General features: G+C 36.0%; 1 protein-coding gene across 1 annotated transcript in view; it reads left to right on the top strand.

The window, feature by feature from the left end:
• Positions 1-25,953, top strand: part of MDGA2 (MAM domain containing glycosylphosphatidylinositol anchor 2) — a gene marked incomplete at its 5' end in the record, with an annotated part of 811,681 nt that overhangs the window by 509,375 nt on the left and 276,353 nt on the right. The window contains one exon of the mRNA XM_055132080.1: positions 19,637-19,833. Within this exon, the coding sequence (XP_054988055.1) occupies positions 19,637-19,833 (197 nt within the window). The remainder of the gene's footprint in view (positions 1-19,636; positions 19,834-25,953) is intronic.

Here is a 25,953-nt window from a genome sequence, read left to right on the forward strand (position 1 = left end):
ATTTTGAATTTATTGTTGTGCATGGTGTAAGGTAGTGCTCTAGTCCTATCCATTTGCACATGCCTCTCCAGTTTTTCCTAGCAAAATTTAACATACTTACATTTATCCATTGTATGATATTGTCACTATCTCTCTCTTTCATAAACAGGAAAGTAAGTGGTAAAGCAAGGGTTTGGATTTGGGTGTAGTATGAGGCATCCACTGAGTTAAACTTAAAATGAAGTGAAATGGGGTAGTTAGATAGCCCAAGAGAGTCAAGTCTTGCTAACTAAACAGAATTTCGGTTTATACTGTGAATTGTAGAAGGTTTAAAATGCTTATTACTTATTCAGCTAAACAGTGCTACTTGCTGAATAATGTAAATGAACTCAGAAGTCTTGGGATATGGATAAACATAGTCTCATTTTCCCAGGGCAATTTTATTTTGAAAGCCAAATGAGCACAGATTGGGTGTTTGCAAAATTCTACCCCCGCTCAACTGATAGCCTTCATGTTATCATTTGCTATTATTATAATTGCACTCAGATCTGAGTTAGGCTCATTAGAACTGGAACTGTGGCAGATTCCCAATTGCTTCTTGAATCTCGAAAGCAAAAAGTCTAAATCTGAGAATGGCCATGTAGACTTCTACATGCCGAGAGATTAAACCATGTTGGACAAGCATTGTCTGACATCAGTAAACCGGGGTCCCATGCACCGGATATTAATATCAGCATATCTGAGCTTTTCATGTTTCCAAAATACACAAGGGCTAAAGAATGATTTCCTGATAGATTAATCAAGTCACTTGCTTCCCAAATCACAACTCTTACCAAGATAAACCCAGTGACACTCCCTAGTTGCAGGCCTCACCACTTTCACACTCAGAAGTGCATCATGACCCTTTTCAAGTAACTTGAAACCCAAAAGGACTTCGAGGAACAAAACCAGGGGAAGCTCGGGTATTTCTACTGTTTACTGTTACATGCTAATGCAGTTCTGCTTCTTGGATGGAAGTTGCATCCCATTTCTAATTAATGTATTCTATTAGACAGTCCGAATTCTCACAATCTAAATCCCTAGGAGCAGAAAGTCTCTTTCCCGAGCGCCTGGCTGTCTTCCTCAGGGCCCCTCGGAGGAGGTGGGCTTCAGCTTCCCTCCCCTCCCATAGCAGAGCTCCCTCAGCCAAGGACCTCCATAGCCTAGCCACAGCCATGCTCAAGGCCCCTCTCTACACATTCTAACAAACCTCACACATGAAGGTACCAGCAGAGGAACCCAAGTGTGTGATACCTGGGGCTGAGACCTCCAAGCCTGCGCTGATCGGGACTGGGCCTCTTCCGCCCAGATTTCCCATTTTCCAGTAACTACTAGGTGGTCACACCCAGGGACGCCCCCTGGTGCCATGTAATCCCACCAATGGTCAACATTCAGAGATTTAAAACTAAGCTCCTGGAAACCTAATTCTCCCTCTGGGAGAACCTGGCAAGCTACCGAGAATTTCCTGCCTACATGGGAGAGCCCCGCAAACTCCCCATGGTGTATTTATATGCCAAAACCAGTAAAAATGATGGGTCTCATTCCTCTGACCCTGAAAGAGCCTCCAATGTGGCATCATTGGGAAGGACGAATAAAGAGAGGCTTCTAAAATCTCAGGGCTAAGGGCGAATGGAGACGATACTGAGACCATTCGAGAAATTTGACGATCAATGGGATGATGTTGATGATGATGATGATGATGATGATGATGATGATGATGATGATATTGTCACCTTTGTCACTAATTAGTTGTTCAAATAAGGAAAAATTTATTCTGGGTACTCAATTTTGTACATTATCTCTATGCCATTTTTTTTATTCCAGTGCCATATATTTTTATGACTATTGTGCTGTAGTATAGTTCAAGTACAGGGAGCACAATATATACCTCTATTTTTATTATAAAACCATGACTATGATCTAGATACCATGGTTACAATATTGTTAATGTTTATGGTTTTTATATACATAGTTACTGCCCCTCCCATCACCAAAGAGACAAAGACCCTGCACCACTCACAAGTCTTAATGAGATTGTTTCCTATTCTACTTGTGTTAAGAATGTTTGTTAAAAATACCATAGTAATTTTAACAATAGTTGCATTTAATTGATATATCTTTTAGTGAAAATAAATATTTTAGCAATGTTAGTTTTTTCTATCCTTCAATAGATAACACGTTAATTTCTTTGTGGTTTATTCAATTAATTTTATTAATATCTTAGAATTCTCAGTGTATAGTTTATTTATCCTCTTGGTTAAATTTATTCCAAGGTGCATTTTCACGTGATCAGCACTTTCATTGTTTTATTCAATTCTGATGTTCTATTATCTGAAATGCAGTGCAGTTTAGTAGTTGTATTGTACGTTAATTTTGTGGCCTGCAAAATAATTCTTTCATTTATGAGCTTTATTTTCCACATGCGTCTTATACTCTTGCACTTTTATACTGAAGGGAACAGGTGCTTTACTCACACTCATGAGCCAATTTCATTAATGCGCCACTTTAGATTGGCCATGCATTAGATTTGTAGATGTGCTTACACTATTCATGTTCTAGGCTTCCTGGAAGGCTTTCTGTCTAGTCATGTGTGGAGGTAGCAATATCCTCTAAACAAAAAGATTTTTGCATTAGGTAACCTACTAATTTCCAGATCTGGGACCAAGAATATTGAAGGCATATTCTGTAGTTGCAGTGCTATGTGACTCATCGCTCAGACATTGCTTTGGAGGACTGCACTTTGTCCTTGCTGAATTTTAGAATCTAGAGAAAGGTGAACTGGGACTTACAGACATGAGAAGATATGTTGGATACTTGGGTAAGGGTCCTTGATCTTAATATAAAAAAATTAGAAGAAAACTCTCTTAGGATAAGTGCAAGACATGTAGAAGTCAATCTAAAAGCTAAGTTGGTGTGGCTTTCTGCTCTGATTAAACCTAGAGACATCTCCACAGCTGACTTACAGCTCAGGAGTAGAAACTCTGCATTGCATAAATATCAGGAAGTAAACCTATACTTAAAACTTACTGTTTTTAAATTATAATTGGTACTAAATTCTTAGTGTTTTGATGTTTTGTTTTGTTTTTACTCACTGAACATAATTTTTCTTTTTCTAAATCTTTAAAATTTATTTAAAGTATTTTAAAATCTTTTAAAATTTATTTAAAAGATTTTAAAATCTTTTTATTTGAGCCACTGTGATTTACAATACTGTCCATTGATAGTGTTTCATGCATTTCTAAAAATAGTGTTTTAAATATCTATCAAGAGTTTTAAACACTTTTACTTTTTATACATGTAAAGTTTTATAAAACGAGTAAAGTTAATAACTGTTGTTGAAGTTGTTATACATATTAAAATCATTAGTTTTATTATTTAAATACAACATTGAAATATTTTTGCACGTAATAATTTTAAATGAAAACTTTCAGAGGTTTCTTTTTTTTAAATTTATTATTTTTTTATTACTGAATCACCGGCAGGGTACAGTTACAGATTTACATATTTTCATGTTTGTGTTTCAGTCATACAATGCTCGAGTACCCATCCCTCCATTAGTGCCCATACTCCACCACAAATGATCCTAGTATGCCTCCCACTCCCCATTCCCATCTGCCCCACCCCACCCCACCTCTGTGGCAGGGCATTTCCTTTTGTTCTCTCTATCCTTTTGGGTCTTGGGGTTTGTAATAGAGGTATTGAATGGCCATTGTGCTCAATCTACAGTTTACTTTCAGAATGCATCTCCCATCCCGAGCGGATTCTCCAACAACACTTTACTTGGTGTTCCCACGCTCTCTGAGCTGCCTTTTTTCCTCAGCAAGATGCATTCTGAAAGTAACTGGGCTTCCAAGGCTCGGAGCAAACTTCTTGGTATTTATCTCTGCTACTCTTGGGTGTTAGTCTCCCATTCTGTTATTTTCTATTCCACAGATGAGCACAATCTTTCTATGTCTATCTCTCTTTCAGACTCATTTCACTTAGCAGGATACTTTCCATATTGATCCACTTATATGCAAAGTTCATGACTTCATCTTTTCTAACAGCTGAATAGTATTCCATTGTGTAGATGTGTCAAAGTTTCTTTAACCAGTCATCTGTTCTCGGGAACTCATTTTTTTTCCCCAGATTCTGGCAATTGTAAACAGTGCTGTGATTAACATACAAGTGCAGATGTCATTTTGACTATACTTTTTTGCCTCTCCAGGAAATATTCCCAGGAGTGTATTGCTGGGTCAAGTGGGAGCTCAATTGCTAGTTTTTTGAGAATCGTTCATATTGTTTTCCAGAGGGCTGAACCAGTGTGCATTCCCACCAGCAGTGTAGGATCCCTTTCTTCCCACATCCAACACCAGTTGCTATTGTTCTTTTGGATGTGTGCCAGTCTCTGTGGTGTGAGGTGGTATCTTAGAGTTGATTTGATCTGCTCTCTCTGATGATTAGTGATGAAGAGTAGTTTTTCAAGTGCCTGTGGCCATTCGTATTTCTTCCTTGAGAAAATTTCTGTTAATTTCATTGCCCCATTTTCTGATGGGGTTGGATGTTTTCTTCTTGTAGAGTTCAACCAGTGCCTTATATACCCTTGATATTAACCTCTTATCAGATGGGTATTGGATGAATATCCTTTCCCATTCTGTAGATTGTTTTTGTATTATGGTCACTGTATCTTTTGCAGTCAGAAGCGTCTTAGTTTAATATAGTTCCATTTGTTTATCTCTGTTTCCACTTGGTTGATCAGTTGCCTGTCATCTTTGAAGATACCTTTAGTTTCAGTATCATGGAGGATTTTGCTGACCTTGTCTTCAATGTACCTTATGGACTGTAGTCTGATGTTGAGGTCTTTAATCCATTTTGATTTGTTTTTTGTGCATAGTGTCAGGTCGAGGTCTAAGCCCATTCTTTTGCATGTGGTTTTCCAGTTATCCCAGCACCATTTGTTAAAGAGGCTTTCCTTGCTCCACTTCACATTTATTGCTCCCCTATCAAAGATTAGATGATCATACATTTGGGGTTGTGTGTAGGGATATTTCACCCTGTTCCATTGGTCTGCAGCTCTGCCTTTGTTCCAGTACCATGCTGTTTTGTAACCGCTTTATAGTAGAGTTTAAGGTTGGGGAGGGTGAATGAACATAATTTTTCTCAGTTGGTAGGATACTGATCTGCATTGTGTAAACAAACAAAAAAAAGTTTGGAAGGAGATTTGGGACACACAATAAAGTCATCAGACGGCTAGTCCATTTCTGCTTAGGAGTGTACCTTGGTGATACTGTGAAGATTATGTATGGTACAAGGGATCGGAATTAGGGTAGTGAACAGTACAGGAAGTAAGTTATATGCAAAGCAAGTAACTTATTCCTTGTATTTATGGTCCACATAAATTTTATTTAATTGTGATGTGGTTTTCTTGTTTAAAATGTCAGGAATTGGGACTGGAGCGAGCGATAGCACAGCAGGTAGGATGTTTGTCTTGCACAAGGCCAACCTGGGTTTTATTCTCAGCATGCTGTATGGTCCCCTGAATACTGCCAGGAGTAATTCCTGAGTGCAAAGCCAGGAGTAACCCCTGTGCATAGCCAGGTGTGACCCAAAAAGCACTGTAGAACTGTACCACTGTCCTCCCGTTATACATCAGTTTGTTCGAGCAGGCACCAATAATGTCTCCATTGTGAGACTTGTTACTGTTTTTGGCATATCGAATACATCATGAGTAGCTTGTCAAGCTCTGCCATGCAGGTGGGATACTTTTGGTAGCTTTCCTGGCTCTTCAAGAGAGATGGAGGAATTGAACCCAGGTCGGCCACTTACAGGGCAAGCGCTGTGCTATCACTCCAGACTCAAAAAGAAAATATAATGTCAAGAATTGAAGTTAGGTTTCTTTAAGTATGGGATTCCTATAAATTCACTGTGAGTGGATACTCATACTGTCATTGCATCATACTTAACTCATATATGTTGTAACTTTTTACTTGATGGTATTATTAAGATATGATTTTAATGTTATCAAATATTTATCCCATATTTTTCCTATTTCTGGAAGACTTTGATTAAAGCAGATATATTTTCTGAATATCTGATAGAATTTACTAGCGACTCTATTAGCTCCAATAAAATGTTATAATTGCATTTACAAAAGTTTAACTAATTAAACAACAGAATTATGGTAGAATAAATATTACCTGTGAAAGGTTTATTTGGAGAATTCAAAATTCAAAATTCTCATTATCAAAAAATGCATAAAAACATTACTAGTACACATATAAAAAGTCACTGCAAACCTGTAACAATTCCTTGTCAAAGCAAATTTGTACATAAAGTAGAAGTTTTAAAATAAATCCTTTCAATAAAAATGTTAAATTAAAAGTCATAACTGATTAAAGTATGATTAAAAATCATTGCAGCTAAAATAGTATACAGCTATGGGCACTTGTTTAGAATATTGTCACTTGTCAACTGTCTTCCAGTTGATCTTCGATTTGCTTGAGCGGGCACCAGTAATGTCTGCATTTGTCCCTGTTGCCTGCTAGTGTAGCCCAATGATACCTGCTCACTCCAGGGACAGGAAGTGCCTCAAACCGTTAATTCAGGGTTTTGATGAAGAAGTCTGACCATCTCGTTAATGGGCGGCCACACAGTCTTTTGATGTCCTGTGGAATCCAGTCAGTAACAGCTCTAGTCCAGTGGTCATCTCTGAATCGCATTACATATCTGGCCCATCTGATTTTTGATGTCTTGGCAAAGGAGACAGCATCCCTGATTCTTGACCTTCCACGGAGGTCGGAACTCCGGATTCCTTCTCTCACTTGAGTGAAATGTGATACTCCTAGCATAGCTCTTTCAATTCCTCTTTGGGATACCCGAATAGTGTTCTTATCCTGTTTGTGTAGGGCCCAGGTTTCTGAGGCATAAGTTAGTGCAGGAAGAATGGTGAAATCGAAAAGATGTGCCCGGAGCCGGAAATCCTTCGTCCTCTTAACCACTTCTTTGATGATCTTGAAGGATTTCCATGCTGCTCTCTTCCTCCTGCGCAGTTTAGAATATTACTTTTGGTTTTATTTTGGGTTTCTAACAGTATTTAGAAAATATCTACTCTTCTGAAAAAAGGGGGATTTACTAAAAATTTTAAAATATCTAGGTTTTAACTATATTTAGATACATACATGCTTATATACATATATACTTATTTTATATAGGTAAATAAAACTTTAATGAAGAGAAAAATATTTTTAGAATACTTGAAAGAATATGAAGGTAATCATTTTCGAATTAGTTATTCAGTAGCTAATATTTATATTTAGTCCTAATCAATGTCAGTGAAGTAGTATTTCAATGTAATTTAAAAAAACAGTTTAAAATAAGATAGATAAAATGTTTTAAAGTGACAAAATGAGAGCCAGAGCAATAGAACAGTGGGTAAGGCGCTGCCTTGCACCTGACAATTGGGTTCAATCCTTGGTATCCCATACGATCTCCTGAGCACTGCCAGGAATATTTCCTGAGTGTGGAGCTGGGAATAACCCCTGAGCATTGCTGGCGTCCATCCACCTCCACCAAAAAATGAAAAGTTACAAGATGAGGAAGTAAATTCAGAAATATTTTTTCTGGGGTTAAGGCACTTGCCTTGAATCCTTATAACCCCCTTTCAAATCTCTGGCACTGCAGATGGTTTCCTGAGCATTTTTAGGAATTGCTTCTGAACACAGAGCCAAAACTCACCCCCTACTGTTTGGTATGTTGCTGGGTATGACGAAAAAAGTACATAAAATCTGAATGTAGAAAATCTCTTATATCTAATAATATAATTCATTCTAAATTAATGAAATGACATACATAATTACAAATGACTGTATCAAATTAAAAATATAAAAAATGTACACATTTATTTAAATGAATTTGAAATTATTTCCAGAATTTTATGTTTACTTGGTTTTTAAAATCTTAGTAAAATAAGTGAATATTTGCATTAACTGAATGACAAGCTTGAGAATAACATTGTAAGATACAGAAAAACAATGATGCACTATGAGAGAACAATTTTCACAATTAAAACTCAGAAGCTAAGAATTACTATTATACCATGTACAGTTTTATATTGTCATTGTCACTGTCATTCTGTTGCTCATCGATTTGCTCACCCAGGCACCAGTAAAGTCTCCATTGTGAGACTTTACTGTTTTTGGTATATCGGATACACCAAGGGTAGCTTGCCAGGCTCTGCAGTGAGGGCGGGATACTCTCGCTATCTTGCCAGGGTCTCTGAGGGGGCGGAAGAATCAAACCTGGGTCGACCATGTGCAAGGTAGACGCCCTACCCGCTGTGCTATTGCTCTAGCCCAATTGAAGAGAACAGAGCCTCATATACAGTACAGTTACTATCATTGAGAATTTAGGGGCAAGATCACAGTTTTATAGAGAAATGGCAAAACACCAAGATGGCATGACTGACTAAGAGATTAGGAATTTCATAATTTGTTTAGCTGCCCTATACTCTAGGCTAAGATGAATTAGGTAAAATTTATTTGAAGGATAATGATTGATGAAGGTTAGATTTCCTTGACAGTGATGCTTTCTTTTTAAATGCAGACTTAGATTTTGGATGTGGATCTGTCCCTGGAGTAACTTTCAGTTTTGCATATAGATACATGAATTTGTCACTGGGTAAAGGATTCCTAAATCTCTGGTTATTGATATATCCAACATTGTAAAAACACAAAAAAGAAAAGGAAGGGAGGGGTGAGGATCGCCTCACCGCACCAAGCCAGGCACAGGGCACAGGGCACAGGACAATGGCGCTGTCTCTCCCACCACCCGTGTTCAGTGGTCTCCAGCCGCTTCCCCCACCCCGGGGGAGGTTAATGGCGATGATGAGGCAGGCGAAGGAAGGAATGGAGGCAAGATGGTTGGTCTCAATCACAGTTTATTCCAATTTCCTCTCTATCCACTCCCGTCTCTCTCTCTGCTTCTTCCCCAACCCCCTCATACAGCCACTTTAAATCCCCCCAGCCCTCCTGCATCCGGGGTGGGGCTTATGCATAGGTGTGGTTACAATCAATAGGGCGTAAAGTTCTATCCCTTAGGGGATGCTTTCACTAGGACAGAATCTCTTTCAGCAGGACATCCACCCCTCTTTCAGCAGGACATCCGCCCAAGAGTGGATTCCCATAGGTGTGTTTCTCCTCTCTTTGTCCAACTAACATATAAGTACTCATATTATAAATCATTTTGTATGGACATAGCAAGAGATGCATTAAGCTTATAGAATTGCTCTCCTGGGGTCACCTCGATCTTAGACTACAGTGCTCAGGCCAGATTAGTCTTTCCCAGCCCTAGCAGGGTCCTAGTCTCGTCGTTGCTTTTGGATCATGACATGACATGTACATGACCAAGCTTTTAACATATAGTTAAGCATTAGGCGCTTTGGCCAGGCCCATCTTGATGCCAGGGTAGCACATAACTCACCGCTTGCCCTGGGTCTATCCCTCGTCGGGACCCTGCTTTTGGGGGTGCTAGGAAGTAAGGGCAGCTGAAGCTTAAGTCAAGAAAGCAGATGCCTGGGAGTGAATAATATTCGAAGCAAATTAAGTCCCATGTTACCAAAGCATATTAACAATTGTCTTTCTTTGTCCATACAAAAAGGATATTGTTTTAAAGTAAACTATTCAAAAGACCTAAGAGAGGAGAAAGACAGTATTAACTTATAATACAAGTTCACTGTCCTATCAAGGTCAGACCTTACAAATTAGGAGTCTGATTAGGGGAAGAGCATATAAACTGGTAGAAGTGGTTACAGATAAACAAAGGAATGGAAGTGACTCGGGAGCACTTTGATGGGTGTGACTGATATACCTAAGCTCCTAGTGGCAAGGGGAGCAGGACATACCAATGTAGTCTAGAATAGTTTAGAGATTATTATCAGATAAGCCCAAACTCTGTGGCAAGGGAGAAAGGACAAACCAATGATATCCAACACAACATGACTTAATTTTTTTTTTCTTCATGTAACTTCAATGCAATTTTACTTTTATTCCTATGGTTAGTTAACATTATCTATGATCTTTACATTCATTTCATAGTTGCAACACTGACATACATTCTTACCTAGTGATATATTCAACTAGCTTTCATGCTTCCAGTTATACTTAGTGGTTATTTTGCTTTAAAAATCACGTGAAAATCATTTTATGATTTCTTTTGTATAGAATTTATAAGATTTCTAGAACTTCCCAGAGGGAAATATGACATCTAATACAGTATTTAGTGTATCATTGCCATCTGGGTTTTCAGATTCATTTGGTTTAATTCAAAGATTAAAGACAGAAAAATTGGACCAAATGTTGAAATAAGCCCCTGTGGAAAACATGTTTCTGCTGTGATTATTTTTGAGATTAATTGATTCCTTAACTTGTAACTACACTCCATGACTTCATTTGAAGTTAATAACTGATTAACCATAAGCACATATATTAATTGGGCCACAGCATGTTGCAAGTTTAGTTAACTCTTTCAAGAACTCCAGTTTAAGTGGACAGTTAACTCTTTCAGGTCACTAACATACTCAAATTTAAATGGACAATAGACTAACCAAATACTTTCATTATTTAGTTAACCAAAGCTCATGCTCAAGTGTTTAATGTATAAGAAATTATTTTGGATTTTTTTAATGAAAAAAATCTGTGTCTTCTAGAAAAGTTAGGGAGGGTAACAAAAACAATCCAAAGTGCTCTAACGTAAACAACTGAAAATGTGGGTGAAAGCCTTCTCAAAAGAGGAACAGATCACTGATAAACGAATATTTCCAAAATGTTCATATAAAAACCTGTCTTATTTATAAAATTAGAATAGCTATTAAAAGACACACCATTTCTAGAAATCCTCAAGAATTTTTTCATTTTGAAAATAAATTTGTGGTGTCTTAATTTTGATTCAAATATACAATTTATAGCTATTTTTCTCCCTCAGCTAGGAAGAAAACAGAGTAATAAGATCAAAGCAAAACTCATTTATTCATTTGTCATACTTTAACTTTCACCCCAACACTTTCTTTCCATAGGCATGTTTCTGAAAAATATTATAGTTTCTTCTTATGTTTTCATCTGCCCTTCCTTCATAAGCCATAGAAAATAAAAGAACTGGCCCATAATTTCACTGGTAGAAAGAACGCTTGATAAAGATCACCTATGGCTTATGTCTTAATAAAAATCACCCTCTTTTTTTTTTTTTACCACACATAGTCATGTTTAAGTTCTTTTTTAGCATGATTTTTAAAGCCATTTCTTCTCATTTCTAATCTTTGAATGGCCATGGAAGTATTTTTCAAAAGTAATTTCATTTCACATAAATTTTACTTTGTCTTTACCACTCTCATTACGCTTTGTTCCTGGTCTTTTAAAATGTTTCCTTTTATTTGCCTTCATTTGAAGCTACCCAGTATTTTTCCTTGGACAGTTGCTCTTTTAATTCTACACACTCAGATTATTTCATGTTCCACACCACCTAAAAATATCAACGTACTAAAGTGATAGACTGACCTTTTGAGGGAACAGCTGAGTTTTAGATAGATATTATCTAGTGAGGAGTAGCACTGTCGCACTGTCTCCCCGTTGTTCATTGATTTGCTCGAGCAGGCACCAGTAATGTCTCCATTGTGAGACTTTAGTATATATTTTAAACCAGCGAATTATAATTGTATCTATTTTTATTTTTCACATAGAATAAACAGATTTCAGAAACAAGGACTGAACCCACTTACTACCATCATGTTCAAAGCCCATTTTGAAATCTGTGATTTCCTTCTTTGAACTATTCCCTGTACAATTTTAAAAGTCATACTTCTGAGAAGGGAAAAGATGTTTCTCATGACTTACATGGAAAACACCCCATTAACCTTTAAGTCACAGTTGTGATTCAGTTACTTTAAACTTCCTGTGTTAGGACATAGTACATAAAAGAAGTCATCACCTTAAAGGGGTATCTGGTCTAAATTATCAGCTGAAGGTAGAAATATTGTTACAGAATAGGTAATAAGAGTAATTGATGATACTAAGCATTTCCTGGTGTTATTGTTTTATTTTCATTGGTGATTAATGTAAAGTGCATCCATAGTGATCTGAGGGCACGATGATCAATGGTTCAAAATCCTCAGTGGCAAAGGTTTGATAATCTTACAAATTAAGGTATTAACACCAAAAGATGTGTTAGCCCAGTAGGACAGCAATCTAGAACAGTGATAGTAGACGATAAACATCATTCCCATCACATTTTCTTCTGAAACCAAGTTCAGTATAGGTGACCAATAAATCTTGAGTAACTATTATAATCATATTACTAAACTAATAATGAAAAACTAAGCAGAATAAATGATCTTATCGTAGCAACAGAATCTGAGTAGATATTACAGCACACTTAACAATTCTCTTTTCAGAACTAAGGCATTCACTATTCCAGCTGACAGTAACTGAGCATTTTATCAGCATGGTCCTTCTAATAGAAAAGTCCCAAATTAGGGTTGCATTTCGCAAGGCCATCTTCCCAAATGAGGAGTAGAATGTGCAGAAGGATTGTTTTATGGAAAACACAATGGGTAAATAAAAATTTACACCCTTCCCTCAGAGTAGGATAGCTTTGAGGGGATATAACTGTCCCATATTTTTCTGAGCTCCTGTTACGTTCATTGTAACTGCCCTGTAGTTCAACTCTTCTCCAGAACCACTCTGCTTTTCTCATTCCTGCACATGTGTTACTCTTATAGACACTTCTTGACATACTTTCTACACTTTTATGTCTGTTTTTAATGTCTGTTTATGATTCTGTTTTTGAAGTAACCTGGCCTAGGCAAACATATATAACTACTATATATTCATATGTCCAAAGAGTATAGCACTGTAGCACAGTCCTCCCATTGTTCAACAATTTGCTTGAACGGGCACCAGTAACATCACCATTATGAGACCTATTGTTATTGCTTTTGCCATATTGAATACGCCACTGGTAGCTGGCCAGGCTCTGCCATGCAAGCGGGATACTCTCGGTAGCTTGCCAGGCTCTGTGAGAGGGACGGAGGCATCGAACCTGGGTCGGGTCAGCTGCATGCAAAGCAAACGCCCTACCGATTGTGCTATTGCTCCAGTCCCCAAAGAGTATATGCTTAATATATATTATATATTTTGAATGATATACTTATGTATATATTACTTAAACTATGTGTAACTTATATGCTTATATGTGTGTAACTATGTGTACATAGAGACATGCATACAGATACAGGCGTTCTTGAAAATATCACTTATATACTATCATTGAATGCTATATTGATCATAAACTGTGGTGTCTGAATTATATTTGAACAATTTTATAGACTTCAGATCTTCAGAAATTTACCATGATTAAACAAAATTATTATTTCAAAGAGAAAAAATCATTTGCAATGCATTGAAGTGACGTGAGCTAATTATTTTTCTCTGGAACTTTATTTATTTTGGTTTTGAGGCCAAATTCAGTACCCAGGCTTTCTCCTGGCTCCACTCTCGGGAATTATATCTGGTTGGGGGAATCATATAGGGTACCCTACCTGCTGTAATATCACTTCCGCCCTCTGGACCTTTATTTCTATTTGAATTAGTTATTACATTAAGATTGTATAGTTGTATAATTTGAGAACTTGTATCAATTCGTGATAAAGATGCTAGTTTCCCGGGGCTGGAGAGATAGCACAGCGGGTAGGGCGTTTGCCTTGCACGCGGCCGACCCGGGTTCAAATCCCAGCATCCCATATGGTCCCCTGAGCACAGCCAGGGGTAATTCCTGAGTGCAGAGCCAGGAGTAACCCCTGTGCATCGCCAGGTGTGACCCAAAAAGCAAAAAAAAAAAAAAAAGATGCTAGTTTCCCTAAACACTTAGGTTAATTAAAATCAGCAAATATCCCTGCAAAACTAGTAGAAAAAATTTCAAGGGGAAGTTCCTTAAACTTTACTGAAAAGCAAAGGTTGTTCTGAAATGTTATAACCTCTTAATTAGAGACCTTTCAGGTAGCTGTGAAAAGATTATAGTGCTAGAAGAAAGAAAATCTGTAATGTTGCAGAATGAGAAATCTAAGTTGGACTATCAAAGTTTACTTTTGAAAATCATAGTTTTAAAAAGCAGGAACATTTGGTTTCTTTGATGTCTTTGGGTAACTACTATTTGGATATTTATCCTTTGACTTTTATTTCAATACAATAAAATATTTTCTAAGTGTATTCTATATTTTCTATTATATTCCAAGGAATAATAGCATATATACCTTATTATTCTTATGCGTGTATAATCATTGTAGCTTCTTTATAGAGACTTTATATAAACGTGTGAAACATAGAAACATATAATAGCCTGAACAAATGATAAAATTATGTTTTGCCTGATTTAAGCTGAGTTTGGATGCATTATGGTTGGTGATGTAAAGGGAAAGGCAAAACAAAATTAATGGATTCTAAGTGAAGCACAGTAGTGATTATGATTATCATTTTTGATAGCAATAACTTAATATTTATTATGCATTCAAGGGTTTGGTATCTATCTTATGTGCCACTAGAGTAATTTAAATAATATAATGACATCATTATATCTATTTTAAGACTGCAATAAATAAGTAAACTTCCATTATAATAAAACTAAAATATATCTGTGAAATTAATATTTATATATAGGTATTTGCATCACATTTAAGTATCATGAATTCATTTATGGAAACTAAGAACTTCCTATTGTTCTTCTTAAGTGATTGGATATGTTAATTTATTTTTCTTTAATAACCTGGGACATGGAATATCAAGATATTGGAAATCTATGGGAAATGTTGGCTTCTGAGGCAAATCTGACTACAAGCACCTGCATTTGTAAATAAAAGTCAATAAAACTCAGAAGCACTAATTATTCATTCATTTATCTATTATTTGGCTTTATTAACATTGTAAATGTTTTTGTTGAACAGTTGAGACAAAGACTGTATGACCCACAAATGGCAAACATTTAATGCCTATAGTCATTCTAATATTTACTCTAATATAATATTCATTTAATTATTGAGTTATTTAAATATACTTCAAAGAGTAAATTTTATTAGTATATTTAAGATTAGCAAATGCACTTTAGTTCTCAAAGACTGAAAGAAGAGAAACAACTTATTTTAAATTGTAGTATGGTAACATACTTACGGAAGTATTAATGACTCTTTTGAAATACAATTATTAAAACTCACCAAAGTGTTTATTACCCTCCACGAATATCCTTATATTATCTCTCGCCCACCTCTTCTTTTGAAAAACCATCTCTTGGTTTCATTTACCTTTTCTTTGTTGTCTTAATTTGTATAAGATATATCCTTGAACTGATTTATATTATTTACTTCATTCTTACTTCTGAATTTGTATATATTTTAAAATATTTTATTAGCGAATCAGCGGGAGGTACAGTTACAAGCTTATGAACTTTTGTATTTGCATTTCAGTCATACAGTGATTGTTTACCCATCCCTCCACCAGTGTCCATTCTCCTCCACCAGTGTTCCCAGTATCCCTCCTACAAACCCCACTCCATCCCCCACCACCTCACCCTGCCTCTGTGGCAGGGCATTTCCCCTTGTTCTCTCTCCTTTGGGGTGTTGCATTTGCAACAGAGGTATTAAGTGGCTACATGAAGGTCTATAGATTACTTTCAGCATGCTTCTTTCAACCCGAATGGGTCCTCCCAAGATCCTCCACTTGGTGTTCCCTTCTCTATCTGAGCTGCCTATACCCCCCCAACATGTGAGGCCAGTTTCCAAGCAGTGGAGCAGACATCCTGGTCCTTATCTCTACTGCTCTTGGGTGTCAGTCTCCCATTCTGTTACTTTATATTCCACAGATGAGCGCGATCTTTCTATGTCCATCTCTCTCTTTCTTACCCATTTCACTTAACATGATACTTACCATGTTGATCCATTTATATGCAAATTTCATGACTTTATCATTTCTAACAGCTGCATAGTATTCCATTGTATGGATGTACAAAAGTTTCTTTAACCAGTCATCTGTTTTGGGGCACTCCTTTTTTTTCCAGATTGTGGCTATTGTAAACAGTGCTGCAATGAATTTACGAATGCAGATGTCATTTCTACTATACCTTTTTGCCTCTCCAGGATATATTCCCAGGAGTGGTATTCCTGGGTTAAATGGGAGCTCAATTGCTAATTTTTTGAGAATTGTCCATATTGTTTTCCAAAAGGGCTGAACTAGTTGGCATTCCCACCAGCAGTGCAGGAGAGTCCTTTTCTCCCCACATCCATGCCATCAGCAGTTGCTTTTGTTCTTTTGGATGTGGGCCAGTCTCTGTGGTGTGAGATGATATCTCATTGTTGTTTTGATCTGTATCTCCCTGATGATTAGTGATGTAGAACATTTTCTTGTGTTCCTTTTAGCCATTTGAATTTCTTCTTTGAGAAAATTTCTGTTCATTTTCTCCTCTTATTTTCTAATGGGGTTGGATGTTTTCTTCTTATAGAGTTCAACCAGTGCCTTTTATATCCTTGATGTGAACCCCTTGTCAGATGAGTATTGGGTGAATATCCTCTCCCATTCTGTAGACTGTCTTTGTATTTTGGTCACTGTTTCTTTTGAGGTTACAGAAGCTTCTCAGTTTAAGATAGTCCCATTTGTTTATCTCTATTTTCACTTTCTTGGCAAGTGAACTGTCATCTTTAAAGATACCTTTAGCTTCAATGCCATGGAGGGTTTTGCGAACTTTGTCTTCCATGTACCTTATGGATTCTTGTCTGATGTTGATGTCTTTAATCCACTTTGGCCTGACTTTTATAAATGGTGTTAGGTAAAAATCCGAGCCCATATTTCGCATGTAGCTGTCCAGTTTTGCCAGCACCTTTTGTTGGAGAGGTTTTCCTTGTTCCACTTCACATGATTTGCTCCCTTATCAAATATTACATGATGATATATTTGAGGGTGTGTGTCAGGATATTCAACCCTGTTCCATTGGTCTCCGGCTCTGCCTTTGTTCCAGTACCATGCTATTTTATTTATTACTCCTTTGTAATAGAGTTTGAACTTACTTAATCTAAATCTCAGATCTTGTCCAGTATCATCACATATTTATTTTTTATGGTTAATTTCTATCTCATAGCATTGTGCTCTGAGAAGATACTTTATATGATTTTTGTCTTTGTGACTGCATAGGTTCTTGATTTTTTTTTCCACTGCATGACCTATCCTGGAGAATTCCATGTGTACTAGGGTAGAACTTTGGTGCACCTATATCTGTTACATAAAATTGATGAATTTTATTATCTTCATCTGTTGTTCTCTTCTAAAGAATGCAATGATTATACCTGTCTTTCATTGCATTCTTTAACTTGAATACTATTTTATAACATCACATACTATTTTAAATTCTATTACTAACCTATATGATTGTTCTAATCCATTCATTTTAAGCCTGTGTCTATTTTTAAGAGTACAGATTTGTCTCTCATAAGCAAATAGGTTTGGAATTTGTTTCTGTCCAGCCATTCTGTGACTTTTTTGATAGGAAACTTCATTCCATTGACATATAGAGAAATTATAGATATGAAAGAAGAAATTGCCATTTATATAAATTTGAATGAAGATTTTGATCATTTTTGTCATTTGCCTTTTTAAATAGGCCATTTAATATCTTTGCAGAGCTGGTTTAGATTCAACAAACATCCTCTGGTGTTGTTTGAGTTTTTTCATCACTCTCAAGTCAGAGTGAAACCCTTGCAGTGTAACTGATTCTTCAGTTGTGTTCTTTTTTTCATTCAGGTCTTTCAACATTTAAATACATCATTTCATCCTATCATAGAGTTTTATTTGACAAATCTGATGTGTTTTTTTTTTTTTGGAGATCTTGCTTCTCTCTTGTAATTTTTAGTTTATCCATATCTTTGGTTATTGCCATTTTAATTATAAAATGCCTAGTTTTTTTGTTTGCATTTATTTTGTTTGGTCTTCTATGTATCCCATTGATCAGTGTACAAGTTTTCCTCTTCAAACTGGGAAAGTTCTTTTATCTCTTCCATCAACCACTCTCCTTTCTCTTTTCTTCTCTTGGAATTTCTGTGTTTCAGAGATATCTATTGCTATCGTCCATTAAATATTATACTTTTGCACAGTCTTTTAAGATTTTTATTTTATTTCTTCTTTACTGATATTATGGACTAGAGTACTAGAGTGACAGCGCAACAGGTAGGGCATTTGCCTTGCACGCAGCCGACCTGGGTTCAATTCCTCTGTCTCTCTCAGAGAGCCCCACAAGCCACTGAGAATGTTTTGCCCCCATGGCAGAGCCTGGCAAGTTCCCCATGGCGTATTTGATATGCCAAAAACAGTAACAACAAGTCTCACAATGGAGACGTTACTGGTGCCGGCTTGAGCAAACTGATGAACAATGGGATGACAATGCTAAAGTGCTTTACTGATATCATATGCCTTCTCCTTAGCCTTTATATTTAATTTGAGGGTTAATCCATTGTGTTGTTGAGTCCTGCAACTGTATTCTTTAGCTTCTTCAATTCTGTTTAAATGAGCTCCTGCTTTTTATCCATCCTTTTTGTCCTCTTTCTTTGAATTTGTTGAATCTCTTCCATTGATTTTCTCAGTGTAGTGAACACTGAAAGAATTATATCTCTATGGATATTCTTGGGAATTGATAATGGTTCTAATATATATGATGGCTTTCTTGACTTTATGCCCCAATTTGTTGATGCAGCTAAATATTACTATCTCTGGTAGTTTGTGTGTTCTAATCTCTAGAACTTTGAGTTCCAGCTGGTCAGAGCAGAAATCCCGTGTTCCATTTTCAATATTGGGCTACTGATTACAATTCTGTTGATTTCTGGCAGATAGAGCTGCATTGTGAAGGATTTCTCGAGACGGCTAATGGGGGCATATCTGGATCATGAGCTTTAATAGACAGGCTGAGGACCAATTAGGCTAGGCCCTATATAATCCTTCTAGAGTTGGCTTAAGTATTTTCCCTGTGGGATGAGGAACTGATGGGTGGTGAGGGAACTAAGGTCTATGTGAACCTACATGATGGGTACTTACAAAAGGCTGAGCATGGACATGGGGTTTATGTTCCTTAAATAGACAGGGTTGCATGGGAGGTGAGAGAAGGAAAACTTAAACTGGGAACAAGTTTATCTTAGCTACTCTAAATATAATAATTTTAAACAAAATTGTCTGGCTGATTTTAATATATAAGCTATGATCTATTTTTAAAGAGAAATAAAGTAATTGGGATGTCAAATGTTAATTCCTTTGTCACTGTGATTCATTATATTGCCTGAATCCTTGGATTTAAGGGTTTTGAATTCTGATCAGAATTCTCTCATGAAGCTGCCTTATGTGGCGTTTTAAATACATTATTATTTGTACTATGTCAATAGAGATTTTAAATAATATTTTTTACCTTTTTATTTGGAAACTTCTCTGACATTAATTTAATAAACACACTGCAAAGAACAAGCATAAATATAAGCAATATAATCAGTAAAGATCGTGTTCTTTTGGTTCATTTTATATATGCATACTTTAAAAGCCAGGTAACTCATAACATTGTCACTATTTTCTTTTTCTAGATTTGGATGATCCAGTAGTGACTGTTCATCAAAGTATAGGTGAAGCTAAGGAACAGTTTTACTATGAGAGAACAGTATTCCTGCGATGTGTCGCTAATTCCAACCCACCTGTTCGGTACAGCTGGAGACGTGGGCAGGAAGTATTATTGCAAGGATCTGATAAAGGAGTTGAGATTTATGAACCCTTCTTTACCCAGGTAGGAATTAAGGTATAATATATCTGCCCCAATTAGTTAAGAGGTGTACAATTTAATATATTTTAGAAAAAAATAGTTCTTCCAGATCTGTTTTTTTAAGGAATTTGCTTGATATAGATTAGAAAATTCATATAAGGAAAAATAAATCATTAATTTTATGTGGCAAATATTAATTTTGTAAAATCATTTTTAACTTAAAATAGGTTCATATATATTTCTTTTTCTATTAATTTACCTACATTCCACTAATATATATATATATGTATATAATTTGTATATTCTGACCTCTTTTTTTATTGAATCACTGTGAGTTATATTTACAAAGCTTTCATGTTTGAGTTTCAGTCACACAATGATTGAACACCCATCCCTCCACCAGTGCACATTTTCCACCACCAACATCCCAGGAATTCCCCCAATCCCAACCCTCTCCAGGCCGCTATAGCAGACAATTTCTCCCACACTCTGTCTCTATTCTTAGGCATTATGGTTTGCAATAAAAATACTGAGAGCTTATAACATTTGGTCCTTTATCTACTTTCAACACACATGTCCCATCCCAAATAATCCCTCCAACCATCATTGACTTAGTGATCCCTTCTTTATTTCAGCTGCTTTTCCCCCCAGCACATAAGGCAGGCTTCCAACCATGGAGTAATCTTCCTGGTCCTTGTTTCTACTGTCCTTGGGTGTTAGTCTCATATTACGATATTTTATATTCCACAAATGAGTGCAGTCATTCTATATCTGTCCCTCTCTTTCTGACCCATTTCACTCGACAGGATACTTTCCATGGGCACTTAAAAGCAAATTTCATGACTTCATCTTTCCTAACAGCTGCATAGTATTCCATTGTGTAGATATACCGTGGTTTCTTCATCTAGCCATCTGTTTTTAGGTACTTGTTTCCAGATTCTGGCTATTGTGAATGGTGCTGCAATGAACGTACAAGTGCAGATGTCATTTCTACTGTACTTTTTTTCAACTTTGTCATATATTCCAAGTGGTATTGCTGGGTCAAATGGGAGCTCAGTTTCTAATTTTTTGAGAAATATCCATATTGTTTTCCATAAAGGCTGAACCAGTCAACATTTCCACCAACAGTGGGGAGTTTCTTTCTCCCCACATCCACACCAACACCAGATGCTTTTGTTCTTTTGTATGTGTGCCAGTCTCTTTTGTATGTGTGCCAGTCTCTGTGGTGTGAAGATTATATCACATTCTTGTTTTGATCTGCATCTCCCTAATGATTAGTGATGGAAAGCATTTTTTCATGTGCCTTTTGGCCATTCAAATATCTTCTTTGAGAAAGTTTCTGTTCTTTTTATCTCCCTATTTTCTGAGGGGACTGGATGTTTTCTTCTTGTAGAGTTCTACTAATACTTTGTACATCTTTGATATTAATCTCTTATCAGAAGTGTATTGGGTGAATATCCATTCCTAGTATATAGATTGTCTTTGTATCCTGGTCACTGTTACTTTTGAGATATTGAAGCTTCTTAGATTGAGACAGTCCCATTTGTTTATCTCTCCTTCTCTATAAGGATACCAATGTCATTATTCAGATAAATTGATCAAAACCTCCTGAAATTTATATGGAAAAGCAAGCTCCCACAAATAGCTAAAGAAGTTCTTGGGGTGGGGGAAAGATGGGAGACATCACCTTCCCCAACCTCAAACTGTACTATGAAGTGGTAATAATTAAGACAGCATGGTATTGGAACAAAGACAGATCTGCAGACCGATGGAATAGGGTTGAATATCCTTACACACACCTTCAAATCTATGATGATTTAATCTTTGATAAGGGTGCAATAATATAAAGTGGAGCAAGAAAGTCCTCTTTAACAAATAATGCTGGCAAAACTGAACAGCTACATGCAAAAATATGAACTCAGAACTCTACCTAACACCATGCTCAAAAGTCATATCAAAATGGATTAAAGACCTCAACATCAGACCAGAATCTGTAAGACACATTAAAGGTCAGCAAAACCCTGCACAACATTGAGCTAAAGATAGCTTCAAAGATGAAATGCCGCTGACCAAGAATTGGAAACAGAGATATTTATGGGTTCTTAAAAAGTGGGTTTTTTTTCATTTTTATTGAATCACCATGTGGAAAGTTACAAAGTTCTCAGGTTTATGTCTCTGTTATACAATATTCAAACACCCATCTCTTCACCAGTGCCCATATTCCACCACCAAAAACCCCAGTATACCCTTGACCCCCCACCCCCAACTGTATAACTGATGAATTTCACTTCATGTTCTCTTTACCTTGAATACGTTCCATATTTCAACACAAAACTCAGTTGTTGGAGTTTCCTCCCAAGAAAGACAGCCCTACTACCAAGGAAGCATTTGATAATTAGTTTTCCATTGCTAAGAATGAAGAGATATGTAACCCCACTGCTCTAAGTACATAACTCTTGTTTTTTTCCTTTTTCCTTTTCCTTTTCTTTTCCCCCCTCATCCCCCTTCTCTCGCCTCATAGTATGGTGGACGCCACACTGCATTTCTCCCTGAAAATGGGAAACAACCTGGAAAGAGGGATATTTCCTCTCCTCGGCCGGTGTGGGGCTGTTGCTTAGTTCACAGTCCAGAGAAATGGCTGTTACTTTAATAACCTTCAATATTTCAACAAAAACTCACTTTTATTATTTGGAGTTTCCCCCCAAGTCAGGCCTGCTAAAAAGGAATCGTTTCACATTGCTAACAATTATAGATGTTAAGTCATGCGTCCGCGCGGTTTTGGATTTCTGTATAAAGTGCAGGGAAAATTCTGTCAGAAATTCATAGCCCAGCTCACAGTCCCAGTGCATTGCTGTAAGAAGTCTCTGGAATCAAAGTCTTTAGGCGCAGAGGGTCCGTTTTACTCTCAGCAGCTCCGAATTTATCTGGGCCGAGGGCATGCTGGTTACACCCACTTTCCATGATTCCCTAGGAGCCCCAAGTGTAAAAATCATATACCTCTGGGTTAGGAGTCTTATAAGATGTCTCCTGCCATGTGGATGATGCCGCCACCGCCATTTTCTGTGCAGGGAGACAGGGTGGGGAGGAAAGATCCACCCCCAGGCAGCACGTAGTTGTAGCCCAATTCACAGTCACAGTGCATTGCTATAAGAAGCTGCGCTGGATGCCCGAATGTATTAGGTCTCTGGAATCAAAGTCTTTAGGTGCAGAGGGTCCAAAAAGTGTTTTTGATGACTAGAAAGGAATTAAATCTAAGTCTCAGTAAAATATTTAAAGTTAAAAGAGTATTTGGAGAAATATCCAAAATAATTGTTAGTATATGTAAACAAAAGCAAGTATAATATAGATACTAATATAGATTATATGTAAACAAAAGCAAGTATAATATAGATACTAATATAGATAAGGATTTCATCCTCAATTATAAACTCTAAGTTCTAATGCATTTACTGTGAAGAAGTATTAAATTACAAGAAATAATTTAATATAAAAATATTATGGCACAAAAGTGCTATATATATAATGCATTAATATTAAGCATTTTGTCAGCCAGATTTCTAGGAAAGTTCTAGTTTTAAATATCACAGGAAATTTTGACTTCCTCATAGATGAAATATTATCAGTGTTTTTTTCTTTATGCAAACACATTGTTATTTGACACTATCTCTATAGAATAGTTCATTTCCTCATAATTCAATACTTTGCTTTAATACTAACATTTTCAGATGACCTGGGTAATAATTCAAACATGTAAACCTGACAAAACATGGTAATTAATTTAACAGGATGATTCAAACGTGAATATGTCCAAATCCTTTTCCTTGTTTTAATCCATCTAGCAGCTTCCTAATATTTAGAATAAAACATTATGGCCTACATAATCTTATTTAACTTCTCTCTGCCTTGCTCTCTTATTTGATCTAACATACTTTGTATACTGTTGTGCTTTCATGATCCTCTTGACAATTTTTTTTTTGGTGGGGGTGCTAGAATTCATTGATAACTTTATGTAGATATATAGTATGCCGTTTATTGATAATGTGAAGGAATTTGCTCCACACTAGGGACACATCACATGGGAACATATGTTTCTGACGGACCATCTAAGGTTTTTCCTAGTTTTTCCTTTTTAATACCCCACTTTTTCTCTATTTTTGTTCATGACTTTTAAACTTTTAGACCAAATTATTTGTGTGATATGTAACATATGGGTTGGAGCAATAGCATATCAGGTAAGGCGTTTGCCTTGCACACGACCTAGCCAGGTTTGATTCCTCTGCCCCTCTTGGAGTGCCTGGCAAGCTACCGAGAGTATCTCATCCCCAAGGCAGAGCCTGATAAGCTACCCATGGCATATTCATATGCCAAAAACAGTAACAATAAGTCTCCCAATGGAGACGTTACTGGTCCTACTCGAGCAAATCGATGAGCAACAGGATAACAGTGACAGTGACAGTGATATATAACAAATTCACTAATTACAGAGACAGTCTTTCATACTACTAATACTGACTGTGTTAAAGTTTTTCAGTAACTATGTGTAAAATTTTGAAGCAATACACTCATGGAGCAGTCTTCATGAAATAGTAAAAATTGACTCCCAATTTTTTGTAACCTCAAGCCTCTTTAATCACTAGAGTAATATGATTAGTGAAATATAATTGAGGATATTATAATTAGATCCATTTAAATTATTTCACTTAACGGGCAAGAGAGATAATACAGCAGATAAGGGATATGCTTTTTCTGAGCTGAGTTTTATCCCTGGCACCGCATGTAGTATCCCAAGTCTTGTCAGGACTGATTCCTGAGCACAGAGCCAGGAGTAAACCCTGAGCAAAACCTGGTGTGGCCCAACTCCTCATCTCAAAACAAAATGAAGGATTTAATTACAAACTTTTGGTGATTTTCTAGTTACAATTTTCCAGTTAAAATTGCAATTATTATATATAATTTGATATGAATTTTATATGTAAATCAGCTTTATTTCTTATTGATTTTAATGGAAGTTAGTGTCTAACTATACTTGCAAATCAATTTTTATAATTTTCTTTGTAAATTTTAAAGCTATATTATTAATGTTTTCATGTTTACAATTAGTTTGTCTTTCTATTGAGTTTTCTGGTTACATTACATTCCTTTTATATTTTCATGGTAGACTATCGTAAAGAAATTTGCCTCTTTACCTCTATCAGTTTATGATGAAATTTGCTTTATTTGTCATTAATCTAATTACACACTTGTAGTGTTTTTTTGGGGGGTGGGAGGGGAATTGATCAAAGTGATAAATGTCACTTAATACTTTCAAATGTTGCATCTTTATGCATATAACCAATTAACTTATAACTAGTGTTTAAGTTTTATTGTTAATTTAATGCAGTGGCATAAAAATTAGTTTTATTACATTTAATTCAGTGAACTTAATTTTACTCCCTGAAAAGAAAGTTTATGAGAAAAATTTAATTTATTTTATAAGTAAAATATAGTACTATTTGAATCACTGGGTATTATTTTACCATTATCAATTTGATAAGGGTCAGATGTCTAATATATTTGTCTTTATTTTTATAAAGTAGTTTAAAACATTTTATCTATAACATAATTTTATGTGCTAAAGAAATAAAGTTAAATTTTACGTATTATGCACTTGCTATTATTTAGAACTTTTAAAAATGTTCATGACATCAACTTGTGTATTGTAATTGCACCATCTAATTTTGACTGAACATATTTACATCAATTACATAATTAGCTATAATTAGAAAAATTAGCTTAATTAGACAATTAGACAATAATCATCTAAAATTCCCTTTTAAAAACCATGGAAATTCACGTGTAAAAAAACTTCTGAGCATCACAGAATATTAAATTTACTTGACAAAATAAAAGTAGCAGGTGATATTTAAAAAACTAACTCATTATCATGTATATAAACATGATAAATATGAAGAATGCATACATATATCAAAAGACTTTTGTTTTGCTTTTCTACATTTAAAAATATATTCTAGAATGTTGGGACTTTATGTTGCAAGGAAACTTGTTACATACTTTGATCATTTTAAGTGTAGTAATTGAGTATATTTCAAATTTTTTTTCAACTTTGCAGTGATTTTCTATTTGTCTTCAATTGATTTCATCTTT

The sequence above is a fragment of the Sorex araneus genome, chromosome 3 (assembly GCF_027595985.1).
Source record: "Sorex araneus isolate mSorAra2 chromosome 3, mSorAra2.pri, whole genome shotgun sequence".
Lineage (NCBI taxonomy): Eukaryota > Metazoa > Chordata > Mammalia > Eulipotyphla > Soricidae > Sorex > Sorex araneus.